The following is a 23,733-nucleotide window of genomic DNA, read 5'->3' as shown; positions in this document are numbered from 1 at the left end:
GTGTAGACTGAGAACTGCCATGTGCAAGCCAAGGAGTTCAGTTTTAATCATTTGGGCAGGAGGACTCAAGTGGTTTGTTCGGTGTGTGTGATGTTTTTGTTTGCTTTGTTTCTAAAGCAAGAAAAGTACCATTATTATTTTTCAAGGGAGTTCAGTACTGTGAAGGCTAGCCTCAAATAGGGAAGAGTCTGAAGGCTGGGAGATCAATCAGGAAGCTTCTGGCCTAGTCTAGTGAAAAGGTGATAAAACCTGAATTAAGGTAGTGGCAACAGAAATGGAAGAAGAGGAGAAGAAATTAAAAAGAATGTCAGAGGTAAGTCGTTAGGACTTGGGAATGAGTGGGGCATCACATGCGAGGCTTTTGGTTTGGATGCCTGAATAGATGGCGATGCCATTGACTGAGCTCAGGGACACAGACGGAACCCATTTCAAGGCAAAGATAGTGAGTTCAGTGTTGGATATTAAGCATGGGGTTCCTTGGGGAGATGTTCTACCAGAGAGCAGCAAATATAGGCTGGAACTACAGGCTGGAGGAAAAGCCAGAGATGGGGAGTACAAGCAGGAGTCAAAGCCCTGCAGACAATGAGTCACACTGGGGAGTGTCGAGAGGGCTGGGGACAGAGCTCTGGAGAACGCCCGCCCGTATTTGAGGAGGAAGCAGAGAAAGAAGAGGCTGCAAAGGAATCTAAGAAATAGCAGCCAGAGAGGTGGGAGGGAAATCAGGTAGAGCTGGTCTCCTGGAAGTTAAGGGAGGAGCAGGGGTGTTGGGCTGCCAGGGGATTCAGCTGCTTAGAGAGATGCAGGTACGCAACAGGCTTTGGGGTTTGTGATAGAGCGTTTTACTTAGATCTTAGGGGCAGAGGACAAGTTCATCTCATGGTTTGAGGATACAGAGATGGAAAGTATAACACTTCTTTGAAGAGGCTGGTGCTGAAAATTATATGGAGGATAAGATCAAAAGAACACCTTTTAAAGACAGGAAATACTTGAACATTTTTATAGACTGAGGGGCAGGTGTAGAGGAAAAGTAGGTGGTGCAGTTTGGAGTGAGTTATAAACGGACATAGGTCTGGGGGACTGGCCGTGGGCCGAGCAGGAGCAACACTCTGAAGATAGAGGAAAGAAGGGAAGATGTGCTATTATGGCTGAATTGAGAGGTAGAGAGAATGAAATATAAGACCATTGGTTCCAACATCCTTTGTTTTGTCTCTGAAACTGGAGTCAAGGCCATTTGCTTTGAGGAGGTGGGAATGAAGTGGGCAGCCTAAGGAAAGTGGTAAAAGTTGGGGAAAGCAGCTCCAGAAAGGGTGCTGGCCTTGTGCAATATTGGGGTCTCAGCCAAGGTTAGAGACGTGAGACAAGATTGGCGGTTCCCAACTCGATCTACATAAGAGAATCACCTGGAGATTTTATGAACCTGCCATTACCCGAGCCTGCCCCCAGAGATTATGATGCATTTGGTCTAGAGTGAGGTCTTGGCACCTAAAGTCTGAAAGCTCCCCTGGGGAACCTAATGCACAGACAGGGTTCACTGGATCTGAGACAGCATGATGATTAGGACTTTCTTTGTAAGCTCTGCTCAGCAGCCGAGGAGCAGGCAGGGAAAGTGGCTGCTTGGATCCATCCAAGCTGGTGGGAGTTGGCTGGATGTGCGCAGTGCTGCTTAGAGCAGGTCCTGTGGAAGGGTGTGCTTGCAGACGCGCTGTCACTGTGTCAGGCTGGGGACAGGGCAGCATTGCGGTGACTGGGTTTCTGGCTTGAACTGGGTTGGCTTAGTTGAGGATTCCTGGAGGGATTGGATAATTGGAGGGAGATAGTTGATATATTATAATGGGAAAAAATATGGGCCTTCCCAGGTAGGTTACCTTACCTCTCCAAACCTGTTGTGTCATTTGTAAAATGCTAGTGCCCATTTTATAGGGTTGTTATTGAGGATCCAATGAGGCAATGTTTGCATAGTCCCTAACACAGAGTGAGTGCTCAGTGAATGGTTATTATAAATTTATTTGGAGACATACTAGATTTGAGGTGCCTTTGGAAAGTCTGGGGTAGATATTCTAGCAAGCATTTGCAGATAAAGATATGGCCATTCAGTAGAGACATGGGGAGAAGAGATAAAGATTTGAGATTTATTGGTATATAGACAGAAGTCAAAACTATAAGCATGGATTAATTAACTACCGGAAGATAATGAGAAATGGACCACAAATCTTTTGTGTAAAGATTTGTTTCTAGATTCTGGAATTTGTGATACCCCATGGTGAGCCTTCTTGTGCAGCCAGCTTCTAGAATGTCTTTTATGCCAGTGCTTCCCAAACTTATATGTCACGCCACACAGAGAAAACGATGCTATTTACATAGCACTTTGGGAATAAATAGACTTATGCTGTAAGCAGCTGGTCCTACCCAGCTGTGTTGTGTGCTGAGGAAGGATCAATATCTTGGGCACACCTATAAACCCAATGTGACCCACTGATTGGGAAGGTTTGGCCTGTGAGACTAACATCAAGTCAAGAAACAGGGTACCCAAGATGGAGGCCACGCCATAGAGAACAGGTTTGGTGCCACCCAGATGTGAATGCAAACATGGTCTGCCTTGGACAGAAATTGACAGTCAGAAAGCAAAGAGATTCTGGGCATGGAATAGCATAATCTTGCACCAGCCACAGCATTGTGTGGTCTTTCTTGTTGCTGTCATAGTAACAATTGTTTTGGCTAATGGAGAATTCTTGGATGCTATCTAAGTATTTACATTTTACAAGGCGTTGTGGTTTGGCTTACAAGAATCCCAGGCACAAACCCAATAGCACCACAGTCTTAGCTGTTAAAAGGCTGATAGCAGGAAAGTAGTCATAACCAAATCCCCATTTTCCTGACCTCCAGGTGCCTGTTTGGATGGGCTGTCTCCTTAGCAGGGGCAGCTTCGGGTGTTTCTAAAAGCACAGGCTGTGGAGTCGGCTACATCAGGGCTGGGATCTGGCTCTGCCATAATTAGCTGTGTGACCTTGGGCCCTGCACTGTCCTCCGAAATGGAGCTGACGCTGATACGCTGATAAGCCTTTCTCACTGGCTTGCTGGGAGAGAATGCATATAATTCTCAGCACGGGGTCTGGCACAAGCAGGAGGAACTTAGCTACTGCCGTTGTTGCTGGCAGCTCCAGCTCATGTGTACATACTGTTGCCTGTCTCTACAGCACCAAGATGGTATTTTTTGTTCAAAATGAGCCTCCCCACCAGATCCTCAAAGGCTATGAGGTTGCAGCGATGCTCAAGAATGAGCTGCGGAAGCAAAAGGCAGACTTTCTGGTATTCAGAGCCCTGGAAATCTACACTGTCAGTGAGTAATTCTGGGGTGTTGGGAACAAGAGCCTCCCCAATGCCCACTCTCACCTGTCAGCCCCTACTGTCCCCAGGTCGTCCTGTTCCCCGGGAACATGGAGGTGATCTCTTTCCTCCACCACCATTGCCATGGGAGTTCCAACTTGTAGAGGTTCTTAACCTGGGGTCCAGGGGCCCCTGAGATAGTGTTCAGAGAGGCTGTATGTTTGGGGGAAAAAAATCACAGCCTTCTTTTCATTAACCTCTAACTGAAATTTATTATTTCCCTCAATCGTGAAAGTAGGCAACAAACTACAGTGTTATTAATAGAACCTGTGACTTTGAGGCAATAGAAATGACAGATGATTTTGTATCACACAACATGATGAAATATTCTTACTCCTCACTCTCTCAAAGTTATCAGTTACTAGATCCACTTCTAGATCTTGCTATTTCTTTCTTTTTTCAAATCCTCACTGGAGGATATGCTTATTAAGCTTAGAGAGAGGGGAAGGGAAGAAGAGAGAGGGAGAGAAATAACAGTGATTGCTTCTGGTATGTGCCCTGACTTGGGGACCAAACCTGAAACCTAGGAATGTACCTGACCAGGAATTGAACCCACGACCTTTCAGTTTATGGGATGATGCTCCAACTGAGCCACTCTGACCAGGGTGCTATTTCACGTTTTAATAAGAGCACACACCTATTATTTAAAAAAAACTATATTCTTAGGTATTTCAAAAACATGTTAGATATAATTGCTTTCCTTTGTAATACTATGCATTTTATTTTGGAAATTAAATTATTCAGAGAAGGGGGTCTATGGGATGTGAAATGTTAACACCTGTGGATATACAAAAAAAAACCCAAGTGCAAACTGGCTGGCACCATGTTCTTCATGGCTGCCCCAGTTTTATCCAGCCGTGATGGTCATTGTGGGCAACACGCTCCAGCGGTAGAAGCGCTGGGGGCAGGTCTTCAGGAAGCTTCACTGAAGGAAAGGCCACTGGAAGGGGTGCCTCCCTGCCTCCACAGGCACTGGGAGCTGGCCGCCCTCTGGCTCTGACTCCTGCTGTCATTTGTCTCTTTTCTGCGACTGTCAGCATGCCAGCTGAACTGTTCTGACCATGGCCACTGTGATTCATTTACCAAACGCTGCATCTGTGACCCTTTTTGGATGGAGAATTTCATCAAGGTGCAGCTAAGGGATGGAGACAGCAATTGTGGTGAGCTCTCTGCATGGCACTCTGCCAGCTGATTTGGCACTGAATGTGGTTCTGAGTTGAGTGGGTGGTTGTTGGTGTTTCCGAGGCAGATGAGCAAGCCAGGAGAAGAACTTTGTGTATTTTCTGTTTGCAGAGGATTTTTTCTTCTTTCCTACGCACTTGCTCAAGGTTAGAGAAAAGCTCTGAAGCAGTTGTATAAGAACCAAACTTAAATCACACCAACTGCAAATTGCAGCCCACACCAGGCCCGCCGCAGGCCTGCTGGCTCTCTGGAGTGCCTCCTGCGCAGCCCCCGGGAGCCTTCTGCTCTCCATCCCTCCCCCGCCCGCCCCCTTGTTAAAGCTGCGAAAGCTCCTCAAGGCTGCCCCACTGCCCCACTGCCCCAGGGTCTCAGAGAAAAGATGGGAGCAATTCAAAAGGTTTAAAGCTACAGTTGCCTTCAACTCCGAGGTCTCACCTTCCTTGGGGAGCCCTGGGGTCCTTATCTACAGAATGAAGCCATCGCTTGCCCAAGGTGGGGGCAGCCCAGACCCCCCTCTAGCCTCTCTCTCCGCACCCTTGACCATTTCATTTTTCTTGGCAGAGTGGAGCGTGTTATATGTTATCATTGCGTGCTTTGTCATTGTTGTTGCCTTGGGAACCCTGTCCTGGACTCTGATCTGTTGTTGTAAGAGGTAAGATGGATTCTCCTTGGAAATTCACTCGGGCTTGTAGTCACTCAGTTACTCATAAGTGAGGTATTGGCCCAGTCTGTGTGGGAGATGCTGAGTCCTGGGTTCCTCCCTTCTTGCCACTGCTCTAGTGGTTTGGCCCACCCAAGACGTGCGCAGGACTTTCCTGGCCTCAGACACTGCTGAGGGCGGAAGGACACACCCTCAGCCAGTAGCTGTCAGTGCAGGGATTTGCAATGTGGGAAGCATGGCCAGGGTGGGAGTGGGTGGGCCTCGGTGTGGACCTCAATCACATCTCAAGGGTGTATGTCCTTCAACACGCCGTTCCTTAGCCCCACCATCTTAACACATGAGTTCTTCATTTTCTCCTTCCTTCCTTCCTAGTAGGGATTCACATGTATACATGCTCTCACATAGTTGTAGGCTTAGGTTAGTCGTGGTTAAATGTTACTGGGTTTTCTCCTTCGGTCTATTATAATATTCCTAAATATTACAATATTTAATGGTAATGCTTATTGTATGTTTTTCATTATTAATAAGTATGATTTCTACATTTACTATGTGCCAACCACCATGATAACAGTGTATAGATGTCACCTGTTTTACTATGCATGACACCCTTTTCTTATCATACAGATAGGAAATGACGTCCCCTGTCCATGGACACAGTTAGTGAGGGGTGGAGCTGGGAGTCTGCCCGCAATGTAACCACACATAAAACTGAGAACATTCAAAGAATTTTTTAAAATTCCCACCAGCCTAAGACAACCACCGTTGACATTTTTGGTTTAATGCTCACCTCTCTCTCTACCCACACCCCCCACTCCTCAGCACAGGATTTTCCATTTCTTTACATTTTTAATCAGTCCGTCCCCCAGTTCCACTTTGGACTGGTGAGTCCATGCGGAGACATTCGTATGTCCCTTGCCTTCTCCCAGAATTGGTGATGATTGTTTGAAGAACAAACTGCAACGGCTACCTTCTGTCTCCTGTGATGGGCTACCTGGGCCTCACACACAACCTCTTTCCTGAGGAGGGGAGGGGATTGTGTTTTTCAGGCAAAAAGGAAAACCCAAAAGAAAAAGCAAGTACAAGATCCTGGACGCCACGGACCAGGAAAGCCTGGAACTGAAGCCACCCTCCCGAGCAGGTAGGTGCCCTGGGAGCAGGGCTGGGCATCTCGATTTGTGTGCTCTCCCTGTGCAGAGCCACCGTCACCAGTCCCCAGCTAAAGGTGTCATTAGCTGCCATCTGTGCTGGAAAAGCCGGCCTGCAGACCAGCCCTGATGGCCGGGCTCGCTCCTCAGCAGCCCTGTCACTTTGCAGATGGGCGAGGCCTGTTGCGTCCCTTTGCCTGCTCATTACCCTCAGGATTCTGTCCTGGAGTGTAGCTTTCCCAGCTGCCCTCTGCAGTCGGTCTCCACGACTGTGGTCTTTTTGGGCAAGGTGAGGCAGTGATGAGATCTAAGCCAGCGTCTGCCAGCTGACCTTTCACCTCCTCTCCAGTAATGAGAGGCCCATAGGCTTGTCACTGACTTGGGGCCGGCGGGGGGGCAGGGTCCCTGCTGGTGCCAGGGGTGGGACTGGGAGGGTCAGGATGGGAGGGGGGGCCCCCTTCCTCGCCTGGGCTCAGTCGCTGGTTCCACTCGTCGTGAGTGCCGCAGGACAGGCATCGTCTTGTTTTTGGGAACTGGACTCTTTGTAGAGCTCTTTCTAAACTTTCTGCAAGTGGAACTATTTCTATTCCAAGTATTTATTCAACATTAGGAGAGGCTGTAGGGGGAATATAGAGAGTTCTAAAACAGGCTTCCTCCTCAGAACTTCAGTCAAGCGACAAGAGAAAAGACTTATCAGAAGAAATAAATGCTCATAGGCCACCTGGGCTTTCTACTCAGGCAGCTCGGTTGGAGAGAGCTGTGGGGTGGGACTTGGCGGTGACGGGGCGGGCAAGCCAGAGAAGTGCGGCCGGGGCATCCCGCCTGCAGGTACTGCTCATGGAGGCCTGGGGGTGAGAACGGGCACAGACCACCATCCACACAGCAGCCAAGGTGGTTTTCATGTTGCTGACGGGGCTTTTCCACCCCTTGAAGTCCTTCGGTGGCTTGCTTTTGGTCTGGTGGGCATGGCCTTGAGAGTGAGAGCAGTCTGCTTTTTTCAGCTCTTCCTTCTTTCTGATCTCCTCTTTGCTGGTTCCTCTCTCTGCCCAGAAAGCTCCTTCTCAACCCCCCCTTAACCTGCCAGTTAAAGTTGTGCTCATCTCTTTCCCATATCGGTTTCAGCGTGTCACGGTGTTATTAGTGACGTGTTTTGTCTGTCTCCTTACCAGTCAGTGAAACCCTTGAGGGCAAGGACTGACTCTGTGAAAATGGCTTGAGACAGAAACACAGGTACAAATGTGATAATGGAAGGTCATTAAAAAGAATGACAGGGAACCTGAGATCCAAGGCACGAGGAGGAGTTAGTCACGTAAAGGCTGGGAAATTGCTTTTCAGGCAAAGGAGTCAAGTCGGCGAAGGCCTGGCTGCTGGAAGGAGCAGAGGGCACGTGAGGAAGGGTGTGTGGCATGCGCTGGTCAGGGAGCGGGGAGCTTGCTGTGGGTTTCTTGTAAGAGGAATGGGGAGCCACCAATAGTTTCTAAGGGGCAAACAGTGCGGTATGATTTACATTTTAAAAAGACAACCATGGCTGCCGTGTGAAGGAACTGGGGAGGGGCAGGAGTGGGTGAGAGGAGATTCAGTAGAATGTCCTTGTGGTAGAGATGGTGGGTCAGAGGGGGCGGGGAGATTCCAACAGAGTTTGGGGGAAAGACTTGCTGAGGTGCATGGTATGTTGGCTGAGGTGTGAGAGACTGGAAGAAAAGGATGTCTCCAGGCCACCCGTTTGAGCACCTGCGAGTTGGGCCGTTACTCCCTGAGAGAGCCTGGAAGGAATGCTGGAGACAGGCATTTGGTTCAGGACAGTAATGACGGGATGAGGACACATGGCTGGCAGGTCAATGAGGACCAAGTGGTGGAAAGATTTGAATGTCAGCCTAAGGAATTAAGCATTTATTTTGATGGTGATAAGAAATGACACATTGAAAGTTTGGCTTCGGAAATTTAGTCTAATGACATTTTTTTTATCGATTGAAGAGGAGAGATTACAGGTGGAGGCCAGCAAGGTTGCTGCAATGGTCTGAGGGGGAGGTAATGGTGGCTTAAAGAGCACAGTGTTCAGGGGCTGGAGGGACGGGCAAGGTCAAGACTGACTTCCCACCTGAGAGACAGAGAATGACAGCGCTGTTGACAGGACATCGGTGCAGTAGCGGCTCGGGTAAGAGAAGATGAGTTAAACTGAATTCAGCAGAACGGTTAGGATGGGAGGTGTCACTATAGGAATCTGTATGCTGGTGAGGGCCAGCACCACAGAAGTGGATCCGATCCCTTCGGGGAGAACGTTGAGGGATGAGAGGAGAGTCCAGGGCTGAGGAGTCCGAGCATGGTCCTCAAGGGGGGGAGGGGCGGCACTCGTGCACGGTCAGCAGCGATGGCTGCGCAGGACCAGAGCTGACCACACGCTGGAGCGGTTTCTGGTCGCCTACAGAGCCCGAGCAGTGGTGGGTGACGGCGGAAATGAAAGTGCAGGTTATTCAGGAAGGAGGTAGGCAGTGAAGAAATGCAGGCACTAAATGTTTTAAAAGTCCTTGTGGAAGTTGAGCAATGAAAGTGGAGCAGCAGCAGGATGGGGGTTGGAAAGCACAGCCTCCTCGGATGCCTGTGGGGGGCGTGTGGGGAGCGGGCGGGCAAGTCTGGGCGCAGAGGGTACAGTGAGGTTCCTGAGGGCGGCAGGAGCGGGGCAGGCACCCCTTCTGAGACAGGAGCGGAGGGCCAGGCAGCTGGCGGGCCTACGAGTGCTGAGCTGAAAAGGAAAAATGGGAAGCAGGCTCCTTGTGTAAGGGCGGAGAGGTGGCGGCGAGGGAGAGCCACGGGGTGGCCAAACCTGTGTGACCAAGATGAGATTCGATGAGGCTCAGCAGGCCCTTCCCTGGAGGCGGCATCTCACTGAGGGAGCCATGGGGGTACCCCTGGTTTTGGGGTGGGTCTGACCAGGCCCGAGCCTCTGTGGATCAGTGGGCACAACCCGGAGCAGCCACTAGTAGGATGAGGGGAATGGGATTCGAGACCATATTATCGTGTAAGGTGTGGAGCCAAGACGTTCAGCTAGGAGAAGGGTAAACTGAGTGGGGCGTGGAGGAAGGGGACGCGTGTAGCAGCACTGTGGGGAGCCGGGGGCGAGCCTGGGTGCGCAGTGACTGTGGACATAGGGTGGCTCGGCCTGAGCGCACTGTTGGGCACAGAGGCTGCCAGGCGGACCATGGGGGTCACCTGCGTCCGGAGACATGGCTCACGTTCGGCAGCTGCCATTTGCAGTTTATTTTGCTCCTCTATTGATTTTTAAAAAACATTCTGTTGAAGTATATTAGGTTGAACCATGTGAAATTACTGATATTTGGCCAATCAAAAAAATAGCAGTTTTTAGTGGTTCAACCTAATGTGTACAGAAAATCATAACATGGATTTTCACAAGCGAACAGGCCCATGTAATCAGACCCCCGAAGTGCCTCCTTTGTGCTGCTTTCCAGCCACTCCCCCCGCCCTTCAGATTTCCTGGAGTTTATATAGAGTCAGTGTGTTTGGCTCCTTTCACTCAACATTACATTTAGGACATTCATCCATATTGTTAGTTACAGCCATCGTTTGTTCATTCTCATTGCTGTGTAACTTCCTCTATGAATATTTTAACTGGCCGGGGATACTGTTGATGGGCAATGGCCTCCTTTCCCTCTTTGGCTGTTATGAGGTGCTGTCGTCAATGTTCCTCTTCCATGTCCCTTAGTGGACATGTGCATGGATTTCTGTTCGGTGCAGACTTAGGACTGAGATTGCCGAGTGACAGATGTGTCTGTTCGGCTCCCATTGATGGCAGCAGTTCCCAGCTTGCATTGTTTAGTGGGTGAAGTCCACTCAGTTCTTCAAGCAGAGCAGGAGCCCGTGGTGCAGGGCCCTCGATAGCGCGATGTACTGTGGAACCAGGGGTGCTTGTTCCCCTGACTCCTGTCTCTGCAGCCGTGGCCCAGAAAGGCCGTGGGGAAGAAGGGAAGCTTCACATGGGGACTGGGAGGAGAAAGCCCCAGGGAGCAGAGAGAGGCAGGGGTTTTTAGGACCTTGAGCCCCCCACCCCTGGGCCTGGTTCTTATGTTGGCCGCAGTCCCCACCACACTGGGGAAGCCCTGGATGCCGGCGCTCTTCTTTGGCTCTGCTGCTCTGTCATCCCGAGACTCAAGTGGGAGGCGTGGAGCTCTGCAGGTACGTCCCAGAACTGGACCCCAGAGTGACGGAGCCATTGGAGTCTCACTGCCCTCAGCATTCACAGCCTGCAGCCATACCTGGCCAGTAAGGGGCACAGTGGCTGAGAATCCTCTCAGGACATTTGTTTTCTGGGGACCTGGGTGGGGCCAGGTGAGGGAGAGTGTGTGTCAGGTGATGGGGGTTCCAACACACCTCACCTGACTACTGGCGCCTTTTTAAGAATGGAGGTGGTTAGCTCTTGGGGGCAGACAGTGCCAGGGACCAGCGCACTGCTGAGCTGGGCTGTCGCCGTTGGCAGTGCCCATGTCTAGCCCTGCTCTCTCAGCCTGCCTTTAGCTTTCTCTGGAAGAGCACTGGGACCAGCCAGAGGGCAGCCATCTTGCTGCGGGGTGGTCTCTGCCCTGGAGCCACTGCCAGACCGCACTGTCCGGGGTGGCTGCTGCAGCCATAGGGGTAGCACTAAAGGTGACCTCCGTGGTTGCAGGATCTGACGTCTTTCCTGACCTCGGGTGCTCCTTCTGGGTCCTTGTGTGTGGGGCCGGGTGAGCTGATGGCTTGGGACCGAGAACGCTGACTTGAGTCGGGCTGTCCCAGCAGGAGAGACCTCCCAAGCCCTGCACCTGCTGTCCCTCTTCCCGTCCCCGCTTGGTGCAACCAGAGCAAACATCTCCAGAGCCAAGTCGTGTCCTCCCTTAGCGTCAGGCACTCTGGCGAGCATGTCACATCCATACTGAGCCAGGGCACAGTGAAAGCTCGTTCTTTAGAGTTTCTATTGTTCGTTCCTATAATTTCCTGCCTCCCAAGAACTCCCTCGTATTCATCAAGGGAGATGAAACACTGCACACTTGAGAGAGAAGAAAGAGAGTATCATTGGGTGGCGTTAACCAAAGCTGCTGGAGATAAATGATCAGCACTGAACTGTTCGTCTCCAGTTTACGCTCCCACGTCCTTTATGGGGCTGTCCCAGTGTGCGGGCACCTTGGGAAGCTGCCTTCCCTGCTGCCCCTCCCAGCCAGGAGCGGAGCCACTCCCTGTCCCTCTGCTCCTCTCAGGCGGGGAGGAGAGTGCGGCTCAGGCTGAGGAAGATGTGCGCTTCCGACCCTGATGCTGAGGTCCCTTGTCTCCCTTGCAGGCATCAAACAGAAAGGCCCAGTGCTGAGCAGCAGCCTGATGCACTCTGAGTCGGAGCTGGACAGTGATGACGCCATCTTCACTTGGCCGGACAGAGAGAAGGGCAAGCTCCTCCACGGTCAGAACGGCTCCGTGCCCAACGGACAGACCCCGCTTAAGGCCAGGAGCCCCCGGGAGGAGATCTTATAGCCAGCCACCTGGCCTGTCTCCTCAGGGGAGCATCGCCAGCTGGTTCTCATCTCTCCCATTTCAGTGGGCAGCTGCTCTCCCAGCATCTGCTGGTCTCCACCCCCATCATCCCCAACCAGAGCTGCTAGCGCCTGCATTGAGAGACGTTCTCCAGGAACCCCTGAACAAAGCTGTGAATGAAGAGGTTTCCTCTCTCTACCCGTGAGGTAGCCGCTCCCCTCCAAAATATCCTCACCTCAGGGCCTCCTTTTTTGCAAACCCCTCCCTGCTCCGAGGGTGGAAACAGCCAGCTCCTGGCGTCCTTCCAGCTCCAGTGGCTGTGCGGCTGTTCCAGGGCACCTGCACAGCGAGGCCTGCCTGTGCCCCGCACACCTGGGTGCAGAGCCAGGCACCACCAGCCTCCACTCCAAGAGCCTGCTCCATGGTCTTTGTTCTTCTCTGCACGATGGAGCGGACCCTCTCACTGGGTCCAGAGAAGTGGCGCCCCTCCTCACTACAGATGCCGCACTGGTAGTGCAGAAATGGGGTCTGGCCCAAGATTAGGGGAGGACGGGCTGTTGCGTCAGAGCAGCTTGGCTGGACATAGGCTGCCTCGCCCTCTCCCCCTGAACAGCGCTGGCTGCTTCAGGGCTCAGGCCACCACTCCGTGTGCCCGCCGGAGACAGCCACCGCTAGACTGAACGTTATGGCATGAGAGCGCATGTGTGCAGTTGTCCCGCCGTGTTCTCCTCTCTGTCTGGCTGTCTTGTCTTTGCCGTGCGTGCGCGTGCGCTGGAGTGTGTGTGCGTGCATCAACTCCTCATAGAGCTCTCGGCTACACTCGAGGCGACCCAGAACTGGAAAGACGTTCGGCTCCTTGGAACAGACTTCTTACTCCCTCTGGCCATTTCCTCAGCCATCATATCTGGGCACTGAGGAATGGGAGCTTTGCGGGAGTGACTTTTTAAAAAGAAACTTACGGTTTATACTACTACACTACTGCCTGTTGTGAGATGATTAAACACACTATTTAATTGTACACATGCCTGCTGAGTGTGCCGCTTTGTGCTCCATCACTGACCTGTACCCCGGGTGCAGCCACCTATGCGTCCCTGTGAGGTGATGGCCTCCAGTAGGGAAGTCGTGGGTCTGGCATCAGCACTGCAGCTGCTGGAGGAGGGCTGTGTCACTCCCGGCCCTGCTGCCAGCTGCTCTGGCTTCCAGGGAGGGGTTGTCTGTCCTTTCTTCCATACCTACAACCCCCCCTCGCCTCAGGGCCTAATGCCCAGGCTATGGGCCCTTGCTAGAAGGAATGCCAAATGGAGGGCATCCTCGCATTTTTGGAACCCCGCAAAGTACTTGTGCATAGAGGACACTTACCAGGAAGCAAAACTCAAAACCCCTAGGGCTGAAGGCTGCAGCCTTGGCCTTCCTGCTTGGGGAGACTGATCCTTGTTCTTCCAGTTTCTGTTTGGTCCGTCTGGTAAGTGCAACGAGCTGAAGAGGTGGTCACACACACTGAGAGTTACTCTCTGAAAACAGGTATGGAAAGAAGGTGCATGAAATCGGGCCCTCAGCCCCTGGAGAAAGTGTTTCAGGAGCATGGATCAGGCCCTTGACTCTTGCGCAATTTGTGTTAACTGGTTTAAGGGTCCCTATACATTCTTTGGTTAAGCCCAGGCCAGTGTTAGGACCCCTTCCACTTACCTGACCCCCAGTTTGTGGTTGGTATTGGTGGTGGCTAGTCAATTCCAAGGTTTCCAGCACTGGGGCTGTGGCTGCCATTCTTGTGTCCCTGCTCCCCGCCTTGGGAAGGAAGAACTCTCTGAGTTGCCCAGGTTTGACTTTGAAAGGTACGTATCAGGCTTTTTTTTGGTCACAAGGCAAAAAGTAAAGTTACCTCTCATGGGAGGGACAGGTCTTGGCCAGCTTTCCATCCAATTCTCAGTGTAGATTCAAAACTGCCCCAGTCTAACCTAACTACACTCCAGACTTCCCTCCCTCCTCATTCTAAGCTAACCAGCAAGTCCCTGAGCATCCACACCTGGGGTTCCCATGAGGACTGACTATAGGAAGTACCTGGGCAACCTTCAAACCGTTACTGGTACCTGGAACCCACACCCAGGAGGTTTTGATTTCTGAATATTTAACTGATCTTTTATTAATTCCTCAGATAATTTGTGCAGCTACACCATGCCCTTGATGAGGCGGGAATAACCCTTAGTAGCTCAGCTCCAAGACTGGCAGGCCAGCTGGGTTTGGCAGACAAAAAGGGGTAAGTACCCAAACACCCAGTACCCCTCAGCCACCGCAGGGAGAAGCCCTTGGAGGGGGTGCGGCAGAGAGCAACTGTTCACCAAACCAGGGTCCTTCTGAGGACACACAGCGCGTCTGCATCGCCACGCCTCTGCACAACACGGGCAGAAGACAGGCGTTCCATCTTCAGCCCTGGCCCATTGCAATTCCCTGCCTCTGTCTGGCCAGAGCAGAGGAGCACCTGGGGGACAGAGGCCATGGTGGAGACACGGATGGAGGGGGCCTCGCCCTGAACCACCAGCCAGAAGGAGCTGCCCTACCAGAATGGCCGTTAGATTGTTAAGAGAGAAACAGAACTTCGTTGCGCTAGCCAATGCACTAAAAAAACCCCGTAAGATTATAGGCCTAGGCTCTCTTCTGTCACAGGCCTCCCTGGGCTTGAGTTCATTGCCAGGGTTGAGGATGATACCTCAGCTCAGGCCCCCACAGCGGCCCTTTCGGGCGTCTGCCACCCTAAGCAGCACAGTGGCACCGACAGCCACTGCAGGCGGGGCGTAGAGCTATGGAATCACAAACTTCCCTCCGCTGCCCCACACATCCCAGCACAGCCAGGCCGAGGCAGTGGAGACCCCCCCCCACAAAGAGCAGGGACAGCAGCTGGTAGTGAACGGGAGGTAGCTCTGGGAGCCCACAAACCCAGTTCTCCCCCATCCGCCATATTCCCCCACCACAGTGGGGGTGCCCGTTAACGGAGGGGAGTTGGTAAACGTCACTGTCCTTAACCAAAGCTATGCCACTCTGTTGTAATCTCAGAGGCACAAATACTACAGGTAAGAAAAAACAAAAACTAGTACTATAACACCAACTACTGGAAAAATACAAGTACCTATCCATCTGCTGAATTGTTGAAAGCAAAGCAGTAGCTAAACAAGAAAAGAGGTCACTACCTCAAATAAACAAATGATCCATCAAACACCATGACTAATCAAGGTAACTTGGGAATACAGAAACTGAAAAGTCTCCAGAAACCAAACGCAAAGTCATAGAAGACGGGGAGATGGTGATTTAAATGTCAGAGAATTTAAGATTGTAGCTATGAAGAAAATCAGTGACAAACAAGAAAGCTCAGAGAGGCAGTTCACTGAGCTAACAAAGAAAAGGAGTACTTTTACTAAGAGAATGAAACTACAAAGAAACTCTAGAGCTAAAGAACTCAATGAATGAAGTGAAGAATACATTAGACAGCACTGGAAATAGAGCAGACCAGATGGAAAGAGAAATAGAGAGCTCAAAGACAGCAATCTAGAAATGACCCAGGAGGGAGAAGAGAACTAATAATTTAAAATGAAGGAACTCTCTGAAAACTATCTGACTACATTAGAAAGAGCAATATAAGGATAATAGGTATACCAGAAGAGACAGAAAGGAACAAAGAACCTATTCAAAGAAATAATTAAAGAGAACACTTTCCGAGCCTATGGAAAGAACTGGACTTTATAATAAAGGAACTGAACATAACACCTAATTATATCAATGCAAAAAGACCTTCTCCATGACACATTTTATTCAATCTGTCAAAAATCAACATCAAAGAATTCTCAAGGCAGCCAGGGAAAAAAAGACTAATCTACAAAGGAAACGCCATTAGATTATCAGACTTTGCAGTAGAACATTATAAGACAGGAGCAAATGAAAGGAAGTATTCAAAATATTGAAAGAGCGGAAACATCAGTCAAGGATAATATATCCAGCAAGTTACTCTTTAGATATAAAGGAGAAATAAAGGGTTTACGAGGCAAAAGCTGAGAATTTACCACTGCAAGACCTGAATTGCAAGAATTGTTGAAAGGAGCTCTTTTATTAGAAACGAAGAGAGAAAAGTATACAAAACTGAGTAAGATGACTAACAGGAAACTGGACATCTATCTGCTTTAGCATAGGATATTGAACAATTATAACAGGTTAAAGGAGGTGGAAATGGATGCGGGCATTAAAAGAATATCTACTATAATTTGGTAATGAATGCACAACATAAAAAAGGATTAATTTGTGACCACAAAAATTATGAAAGGGAAGGAGGAAAATGAATGGGTATGAAGCATTTTACACAAACCTAATGGTAACCACAAAACAAAAATCCAGAGCTGAGATTCCAAATACAAAGAGGAAATGGAGGAAAAAAAATTATAGAAAACCACCAAACTAAAATAGCAGAAAGAATCAGAAGGGGGAACAAAATGTGGAAATACAAAAGCAAACAGATAAGAAAAAAATGTCTGCAGTAAGTTTCATATTCCAATAATCACCCTAATTGTAAATGGACTAGTCACCGATTCAAAAGGCATAGCAGTGGAATATATTAAAAAACAAATCTCAACTATATGTTGCTTGTGGGAGACAGCTCCAAAGACAAACACAGGCTCAAAGTGAAGGGATAGAGGGTGATACTTCAAGCAAATGGAATCCAGAGAAAAACGGGTATAGCAGTACTTATATCAGACAAAATACATTTCAGGAATAAAAAGGTAACCAGAGACAAAGATGGCCATTCTATAATGATAAAGGGGACAACTCATCAAGAAGACAATAACACATAAATATATATGTACTCAATATGAGGAGAGCACCAAAATACATAAATTAATTTACTCACAGACCTAAAAGGAAAAACTGCTAAAAAATACAATTTAGCAGGGGACCTGAATACCCCATTAACAGCAATGGATAGATCCCCCTGACAGAAAGTCAGTAAGAAATACCAGCCTTAAATGACACATGAGACCAAACAGACTTAACCGACAGTCTAGAACTTTCCCTCCCAAAATGATAGAATACACCATTCTCAAGGATAAACCATATGTTGGGGCACAAAATAAGTCTCAATATATGTATTCATTTTTTAAAGATTTTATTTCTTTCGGAGAGAGGGGAAGGGAGGGAAAAAGGGAGAGAAACATTGATCAGTTGCCTCTCGCACGCCCCCTACTACTACTACTACTACTAGGGACCTGGCCTGCAACCCAGGCATGTGCCCTGACTAGAAATCAAACCAGCGACCCTTCAGTTCACAGGCCAATGTTCAATCCACTGAGCCACACAAGCCAGGGCTAGTCTCAATATATTTAAGACAAATAGTTCCAAGCAAATTTGCTGATTACAAATGGTGGGAAACTGGAAATCAACTAGAAGAAAGCCAGAAAAACCTCAAATATGTAGAGAATAAACAACATGCTACTCAACAACTATTGGTTCAAAAAAGAGAGGTCAACAGATACACAGAGACAAGTGAAAATGAAAACACAATGCACCAAAGTTTTGGGGATGCAGCAAAAGCAGTATTAAGAGGGAAGTTTATAGCATTATAGGCCTACCTCAAGAAATAAGAAAAAATCTCTAACATTATACCTTAAGGAACTAGAACAACAAATAAAGCCCAAAGCCAGGAGAAGGAAAGAAATAATAAAAATCAGAGCAGAAATAAATGGACTAGAGAACAAAAACACAATAGAAAAAATTAATGAAACACAGAGATGCTTCTTAAAAAAATAAACAAAATTGACAAACCCCTGGCTAGACTCACTAATGAAAAGAGAAGCCTCAAAATCAAGTGAAAGAAATAGGAAGGCTCACACAGGAATATTATGAAAGGCTATATGCCACCAGATTTGATAACCTAGAAGACATGGTCAAATTCTTTGAAACACACCACCTTTCAAGACTGAATCACAAGAAACTGGAAAACCTAAATAGACCAATCACTAGAGTAAGGAAATAGAAACACTAGACAAAAACTTCCTCCCAAGAAACAAAAATCTGGGACCAGATGGCTTCACTGGTGAATTCTACCAAACATTCAAAAGATTTAATACCAATCTTCCTTAACTCCTAAAAAAACTGAGGAGGAGGAATATTTCCTAACTCATTTTACAAGGCCAACATTACTGGAATACTAAAACCAGGCAATAAAAAAAAAGTTACAGGCCAATATCTCTGATGAACAAGCAGCAAAAATCCTAAACAAAATACTAGCAAGTCAAATACAACATATTAAAAGAATGATACATCACAGTCAAGTAGGGTTCATTCCAAGGATGCAAATAGGTGAATCATCCACACATCCATCAACATGATACACCATATTAACAAAATAAAAGGTAAAAATAGTATGATCATATCAATAGATGCAAAAATAACATTTGAAAAGATACAACATCCATTTATGATAAAAACACTCAATAAAATGGGTATAGAAAGTACCTCATCATAATGAAGGCCTATATAAGTCTTCACTTTTCCATTTATTTCTGATTTTATTACTGTTTTGTTTTTTTTCCATGTTGTTCATTCTTTAAATTACTGAATTGAATAATTGCTTTTTTCATTCTTAATCTGTTTCCTTAAAATGAAACGTGATTTCAAATCTAATTTTTTCATCGTGGTTCTGCTTTAGCTGTGTTCTTAGATTCAGGTATGATGATTTTATCACTGGTCCACTGTAGGTGCTTTCTCATTTCCTTTTTTAACCCAAGGGTTATCCATCTTCTCTTCTGCCAAAAATTTTGTCAGTTTTCAGGTTATGAGCTCTAGTAATATCCATACTTATATTTTTAATTAATTCTATCAGTACATAATATGCCACCTTTCTTCTTTTTTGCATTGCATCCTTTTTTAATCAGGTACTGTGAATATTTTTTCCCAGCTTTCTCTTAATATTTTTCCAATGTTTTTGCATCATTTTTGCCCTTGTTAGATTAAAAAAAATAAGTCTTTTAATTTTTTACTGTTATTTATAACAGTATCAACTCACGAATTCCTATTTTATTCATAAATTTATAATCTGATACTCATTATTTTGATACACAAATTCTCCTAGACTTTATTTTTGGAAGACTCTCTGGCTGCCTCCTATTTCCTTCTGACAGGTCCCCATCATTTTTAAAAAACATTTATATATTCAAAAGATGTTGGGTAATCAAGAGGCAGGGTAATTTTGTACTTTTCCCAGTCTTTTAATCAGCTATTGAGCTCTAATCCCTTATCTCTTGGTATATTCATTGCTACTAAGGTAAAATTGTTTCTTTATCCTCTCAGTGGATAGAATCAATCAATCCATTACAAAAATACACATATATTCATAAAATTATACAACGATATACCTGTTTGTCTAAACCCATGAATTCATACCAATTCTTCCAATCTGAATTCAACACCTCAGGGTTCTTTCTAGCATTCTCCATTTCCACCTCCATTAATCCTTTCTCAAACAGTGAGAAATCTGGCTCCCCTTAGTCTCAATAAATGCTCTTATGTCTCAATCATGTAACTTATTTGCACGATGCAGTCAGTCTCCTAACCATTCCTCCGCCTACTGCCTCACTGGCTGTGACGCTGGGCTGCTTCACTGCGGCAACTCTCCGCAGCAGGTTTCCATGGGCTCCAGGCACACAGCAAGTCCTTCATGCTTTGACTTCCTCAAACACTAATGTCCCTATGCAGGGAAGGGCAAGTGAAGATGGCAAGAAAGGGGAAGACCTGTCTTCAGTTAAATTTAAGATGTTTACATTCACTGTAACTTAGAACTTATTTCTGCCGTTATCTCACAATTTCCGTTGAGTAGTAATGGACAATTTTCTTCTACCTGATTAAAAGGCACTACATTCTACTTTTATTTTGTATATGGCTGAGTAGTATTCCACTGTATATATGTTTAATCATCGGCTGAAAGACAATTAGGCTGTTTACATATACTGGCTACTGTGAATAATGCTGCAGGGGTACATAAAGCTTTACGTGATATTTGAAAGTCTACCATGTGCTAGGCACAAATTGTAAGAGTTATTATTATTCCACTTCCTAAGAAAACTGAGGCACAAAGAGGTTAGGTAATTTATCTAAAGCTATTCAACCAGTAAGTGAACAGGCTAGGCTCCAAAACCTCAGCTCTTCCCACTCTGCAACAATGCCTCTTATTATTTTTTCAATGATGGTAATAACATATGATGATAGACAAGAGGAGTTAGGGGCAGTATTGCTTAATTCTTTCCTAAAATTTCAACTCAGTACCATAGGGAATTTTTTAATTCACATGAAGATCAAATTCTGATTTTAATAGAAAAGTGGGATTCATTTACAAAAATTCATTTTACTTTAGCTTTTGGAAAACTGTTTTACAAAATTAGGGCAGGTAGATAGAAAGTTTAAGTGGAATGTGAAGGTATACTTGTACAATATAAAGATAGCTCTAGAATCTAAGGGAAAATGCAATTTAGTCTCACGTTCCCAAATTAAACATGTATATATACACTTAAAAATGGATATAGTCTTTGTTCCAATCCCACCATTTCAAAATTATATTAAGTTGAATGTCAGGTGCAAGCTTTTTAAATCTCAAAAAAGTCTGCTTTAAATGAAATACGAGTTATATACAGTATATGTGATACTTCTAGTTTTTAGGGCTTTGAATATGTTAATAAAATAACTAAAAATAGGAACAAGTCTTTTGATGGAAGAAAGAAAACAAATGAAAAGACTGTAATGAAACAATATGCTTACTGGACTGAGTAAATATCAAATAATTTATTTTCTGAAAACCGCTTTCTTTGTTATATACCATCTGTTGGGTCATACCAATATGGTCAAACAGAAAAATATTTTAAATTCTTTCAAGACACAAAGAAAAAGAGTAACTCACCCATCAAATACAAATATACTATTTTATTCTAAGGGAATATTTCTGTGGTTTCTGCAAGGGGAAAACCGAAAGTGGTTCAAAAACAAAAAAGAACAGAAAGGATAACTTAGATGTTTCTCTTGTGTGTTTGATTTTTTTTCCTCCCCTGGAAAAAAATGTAATTTTACATAATTTTAATGAATTTTTAAAAGCAAATATTTGGAGACATATCAACAGCTATGCTTATAGGAATGACCAATATTTTCTTGTACGAATTAATTTAGGATCTGGACAACTCTGTAATCTAACATGCAATTTAAATCCCGATACAGTCATTTACCTGGGGTACTGGCTGCTCTCAGTTAAAAGATACAGATTTTTTTTCCTCTCTCTCTGGTCTTCTACAACAATTTATTTACTGTGCCAAGAATATTTGTTTTTTAATACAACTACAGAAGGGGAAATGTTAGTGTTTATACAAAACATAAAATGAATATAGTGGGGACTATTACACCTGAAGTTTCTGGACAGTTTATTGGCAGACTTATGAAACAATTCAATTGTTTTTCCTCCATATCAAACAAGGTCCGGAGTAATACGTTTTCCAATCAGAAATGACAAACACAGAAGGAATTAAATCATACAGAGTTGGGGCAGATTTACTTCTTACACACAGTTCTCAGTAACAAAAAATGAAATTTGTTACAGGCAGAGGGACAGAACCACCAAGTAAGTACACAATGTCAAAAGGCCTATTTTTAATTTTTTATTGTAGTTAAATGACTTTTTTTTTTTTTTTTTTTAAACCTGCCATTCCCATCTAAAAAAATGGGACATAATGAAAAGTCTTTCAAGGCTAAAATTTCTAAGAGCCTTTTGGACTTCTCTCATTTCTATTATAGGGTCAAATTAACCTCTGCTAAAGAAGTTTTGTGGTTGGCCAACATCATAAATGCTTCCATTCAAAATTTTGTGGGGAAGAAACTGAGAATGGAGATAAGGGATATGGACTGATATGTCAAACACAGCTATGACTTGCAATCCTCAGAAAACCACTAGAACAGCTAGTTTGGAATAATGCTATAAGACCTGCTTGTGGATATGCAAGATAGTCAAAGTCTTTGTAGCCTAACCCCAGAAGCCCCATTTTCAAGTTTCTTAGGACAACAAGGTCATCTTCCAAATGCTTTATATAGCAACATACTAGGATCTTTCCTACCATAATTCTGGTATCTAAGTAATACTGTGTCATTGTGGAATCCTCCACGGGTTTGCCAGAGTTAAGGAGAGAGACTATCCTTTTTGAAATGACAAGGGCCTCCAGAAACTGGTGCAAAAGACAAATTAAGAGGAATTATTTAGGAAATAGGAAAATTAAACAACAAAAGAAAAGCTGCCATTTGGGGATAAAGTGAAAACAAAATGAGAACCCCCATTTCTGTGTACCACAGCTCACGCCATGAAACAGCAGCAATAAAGGCTGATACCCAGAGAAGTGGGCATTTTAGTGGGTTTTCTAAAAACATTTCAAGACACTTGGGGTCTAATGGGCTCCACAGATGTTCTGTGTATATGACCGGTCTGTAGAGTTTCGGCCCCTTTACCTTAATTTACCCACGTCCAGACCCACAGCTGAGAAGCTAGACCCAGAAAGTAACAGGGACACATTACTGTGTGAACAGCAGTGAAGGCCCTTTTTCCTGATGTGAGGGGCCAATGGCAAAAGCACCAGAGGCTTCTACCCTTCACAGAATTGGCTTGGCAGTGAAAATCTAAAGACCACTTCACTCTCTACCTTTTCAGAAAAGTTGAGTATTTTATTAGGTCTTCAAGTGTGGGTCCCACAGCCCTCATCTGATGTCACTCTTAGCTCTGTACTGACTCCCCCCGACCTGGACACAGGGCTTGCCCAAGGAGCCTACTGCAGCCAAGGTTTCACTCCAAAGCTACCTCTCTAAGGTCTAAGGTTACTATGGTAGAGTTTTATATAACAGTTTTCCTTAAAAATATTCCACAATTTGTTATTCCCAAACAAAATAAGATTATGCACCACTCAGAGAAATTGGTTAGTCATTCTGAAGATGTCTAAGAACTAGATCACTGTCAAAGAACGTTTCTTAGTTCATATTTTTTCCTTCAGTTTTCATTTGTACATCCACACTGTGGTTCACGAGTCATCTGTTTTCCATTATCTTATAATCAAGTCAAGAGGACTTGGACTTATACATCGTTTTCCAAAGCTGGATGCATTCACAGTTTGGTGCATACCAATGTGTATGAAAATAGGAACCCCGCTTCTGCTTTAATCTGATAATTCAACATCAGAGTCTTCAGATTTGGCTTTGGCAAGTTCTTCGTGTACCTCCCTCACCATGAGAATGCGTGTTAACATGGTGTCCAGGGTCCCAGGGTCTATCGGGAATGTGGAGTACCACATGGGGCTATTCGGAACACAGGAGCGCTCGGGCTGAAGGTAAAACACATCATTCCTCTGCTTCACACTTTCAGAACTATCCATAAGAAATAAAAGAAAAAAGAAAGAAAGGAAATTGAGGATTAGAGAGCGGAGGAAATACATAAATGCTCTTTAATGTAATGGTTCTCAACTTTGCTCTACTGTAACTAGTATCACAGATAAGCAATGCACGCACGCAGACACACAAGTGTATAAGCACTTCCTCCCAGGAGCAACCTATATACTCCACATCTTTTCTCCCACACTCAATAAACCATAGTGGATTGGATGTGAGTATAATGTTAATGGAAGACAAAGTGTAAATCCTTCACAAACTTTAGTACTTACAACATTTTTAGGAGCAACAAAAGTTCAACTCACATGTGACACTATGGCTGAGAACCACATATCCTCAGCACCCATTATCCGGAATGAACCCAAAAGCACTCAATACACATTATCAAAGGGCAAACACAGTCATTACATTTCT

The 23,733-nt window shown here is 45.9% G+C and overlaps 2 protein-coding genes across 7 annotated transcripts in view; one reads left to right on the top strand and one right to left on the bottom strand.

Annotated features, from left to right (window-relative positions):
- Positions 1-12,883, top strand: part of KIAA0319L (KIAA0319 like) — a 97,161-nt gene extending 84,278 nt beyond the window's left edge. For 4 of the 5 annotated variants that reach the window (XM_054571950.1, XM_054571954.1, XM_054571952.1 and 1 more), the window contains exons 17-22: positions 3,195-3,337; positions 4,422-4,544; positions 5,128-5,218; positions 6,274-6,365; positions 11,696-11,812; positions 11,948-12,883. In XM_054571950.1, the coding sequence (XP_054427925.1) occupies positions 3,195-3,337; positions 4,422-4,544; positions 5,128-5,218; positions 6,274-6,365; positions 11,696-11,812; positions 11,948-12,063 (682 nt within the window). In that variant the 3' untranslated portion in view covers positions 12,064-12,883. Of the gene's footprint in view, positions 1-3,194; positions 3,338-4,421; positions 4,545-5,127; positions 5,219-6,273; positions 6,366-11,695 lie in introns of all 5 variants that reach the window. The other variant, XM_054571955.1, reaches the window with a different exon arrangement.
- Positions 12,884-20,732: 7,849 nt separating this feature from the next.
- ZMYM4 (zinc finger MYM-type containing 4) overlaps positions 20,733-23,733 on the bottom strand; it is a 130,708-nt gene continuing 127,707 nt past the window's right edge. For both annotated transcript variants that reach the window (XM_054571948.1, XM_054571949.1), the window contains one exon: positions 20,733-23,298. In XM_054571948.1, coding sequence (XP_054427923.1) covers positions 23,091-23,298 — 208 coding nt within the window. In that variant the 3' untranslated portion in view covers positions 20,733-23,090. The remainder of the gene's footprint in view (positions 23,299-23,733) is intronic.

This window comes from Pteronotus mesoamericanus, unplaced genomic scaffold, assembly GCF_021234165.1.
Source record: "Pteronotus mesoamericanus isolate MK-2021 breed Mesoamerican mustached bat unplaced genomic scaffold, CSHL_Meso_final contig_221, whole genome shotgun sequence".
Classification (NCBI taxonomy): domain Eukaryota; kingdom Metazoa; phylum Chordata; class Mammalia; order Chiroptera; family Mormoopidae; genus Pteronotus; species Pteronotus mesoamericanus.
This window is presented reverse-complemented; position numbering and strand designations above follow the sequence as displayed.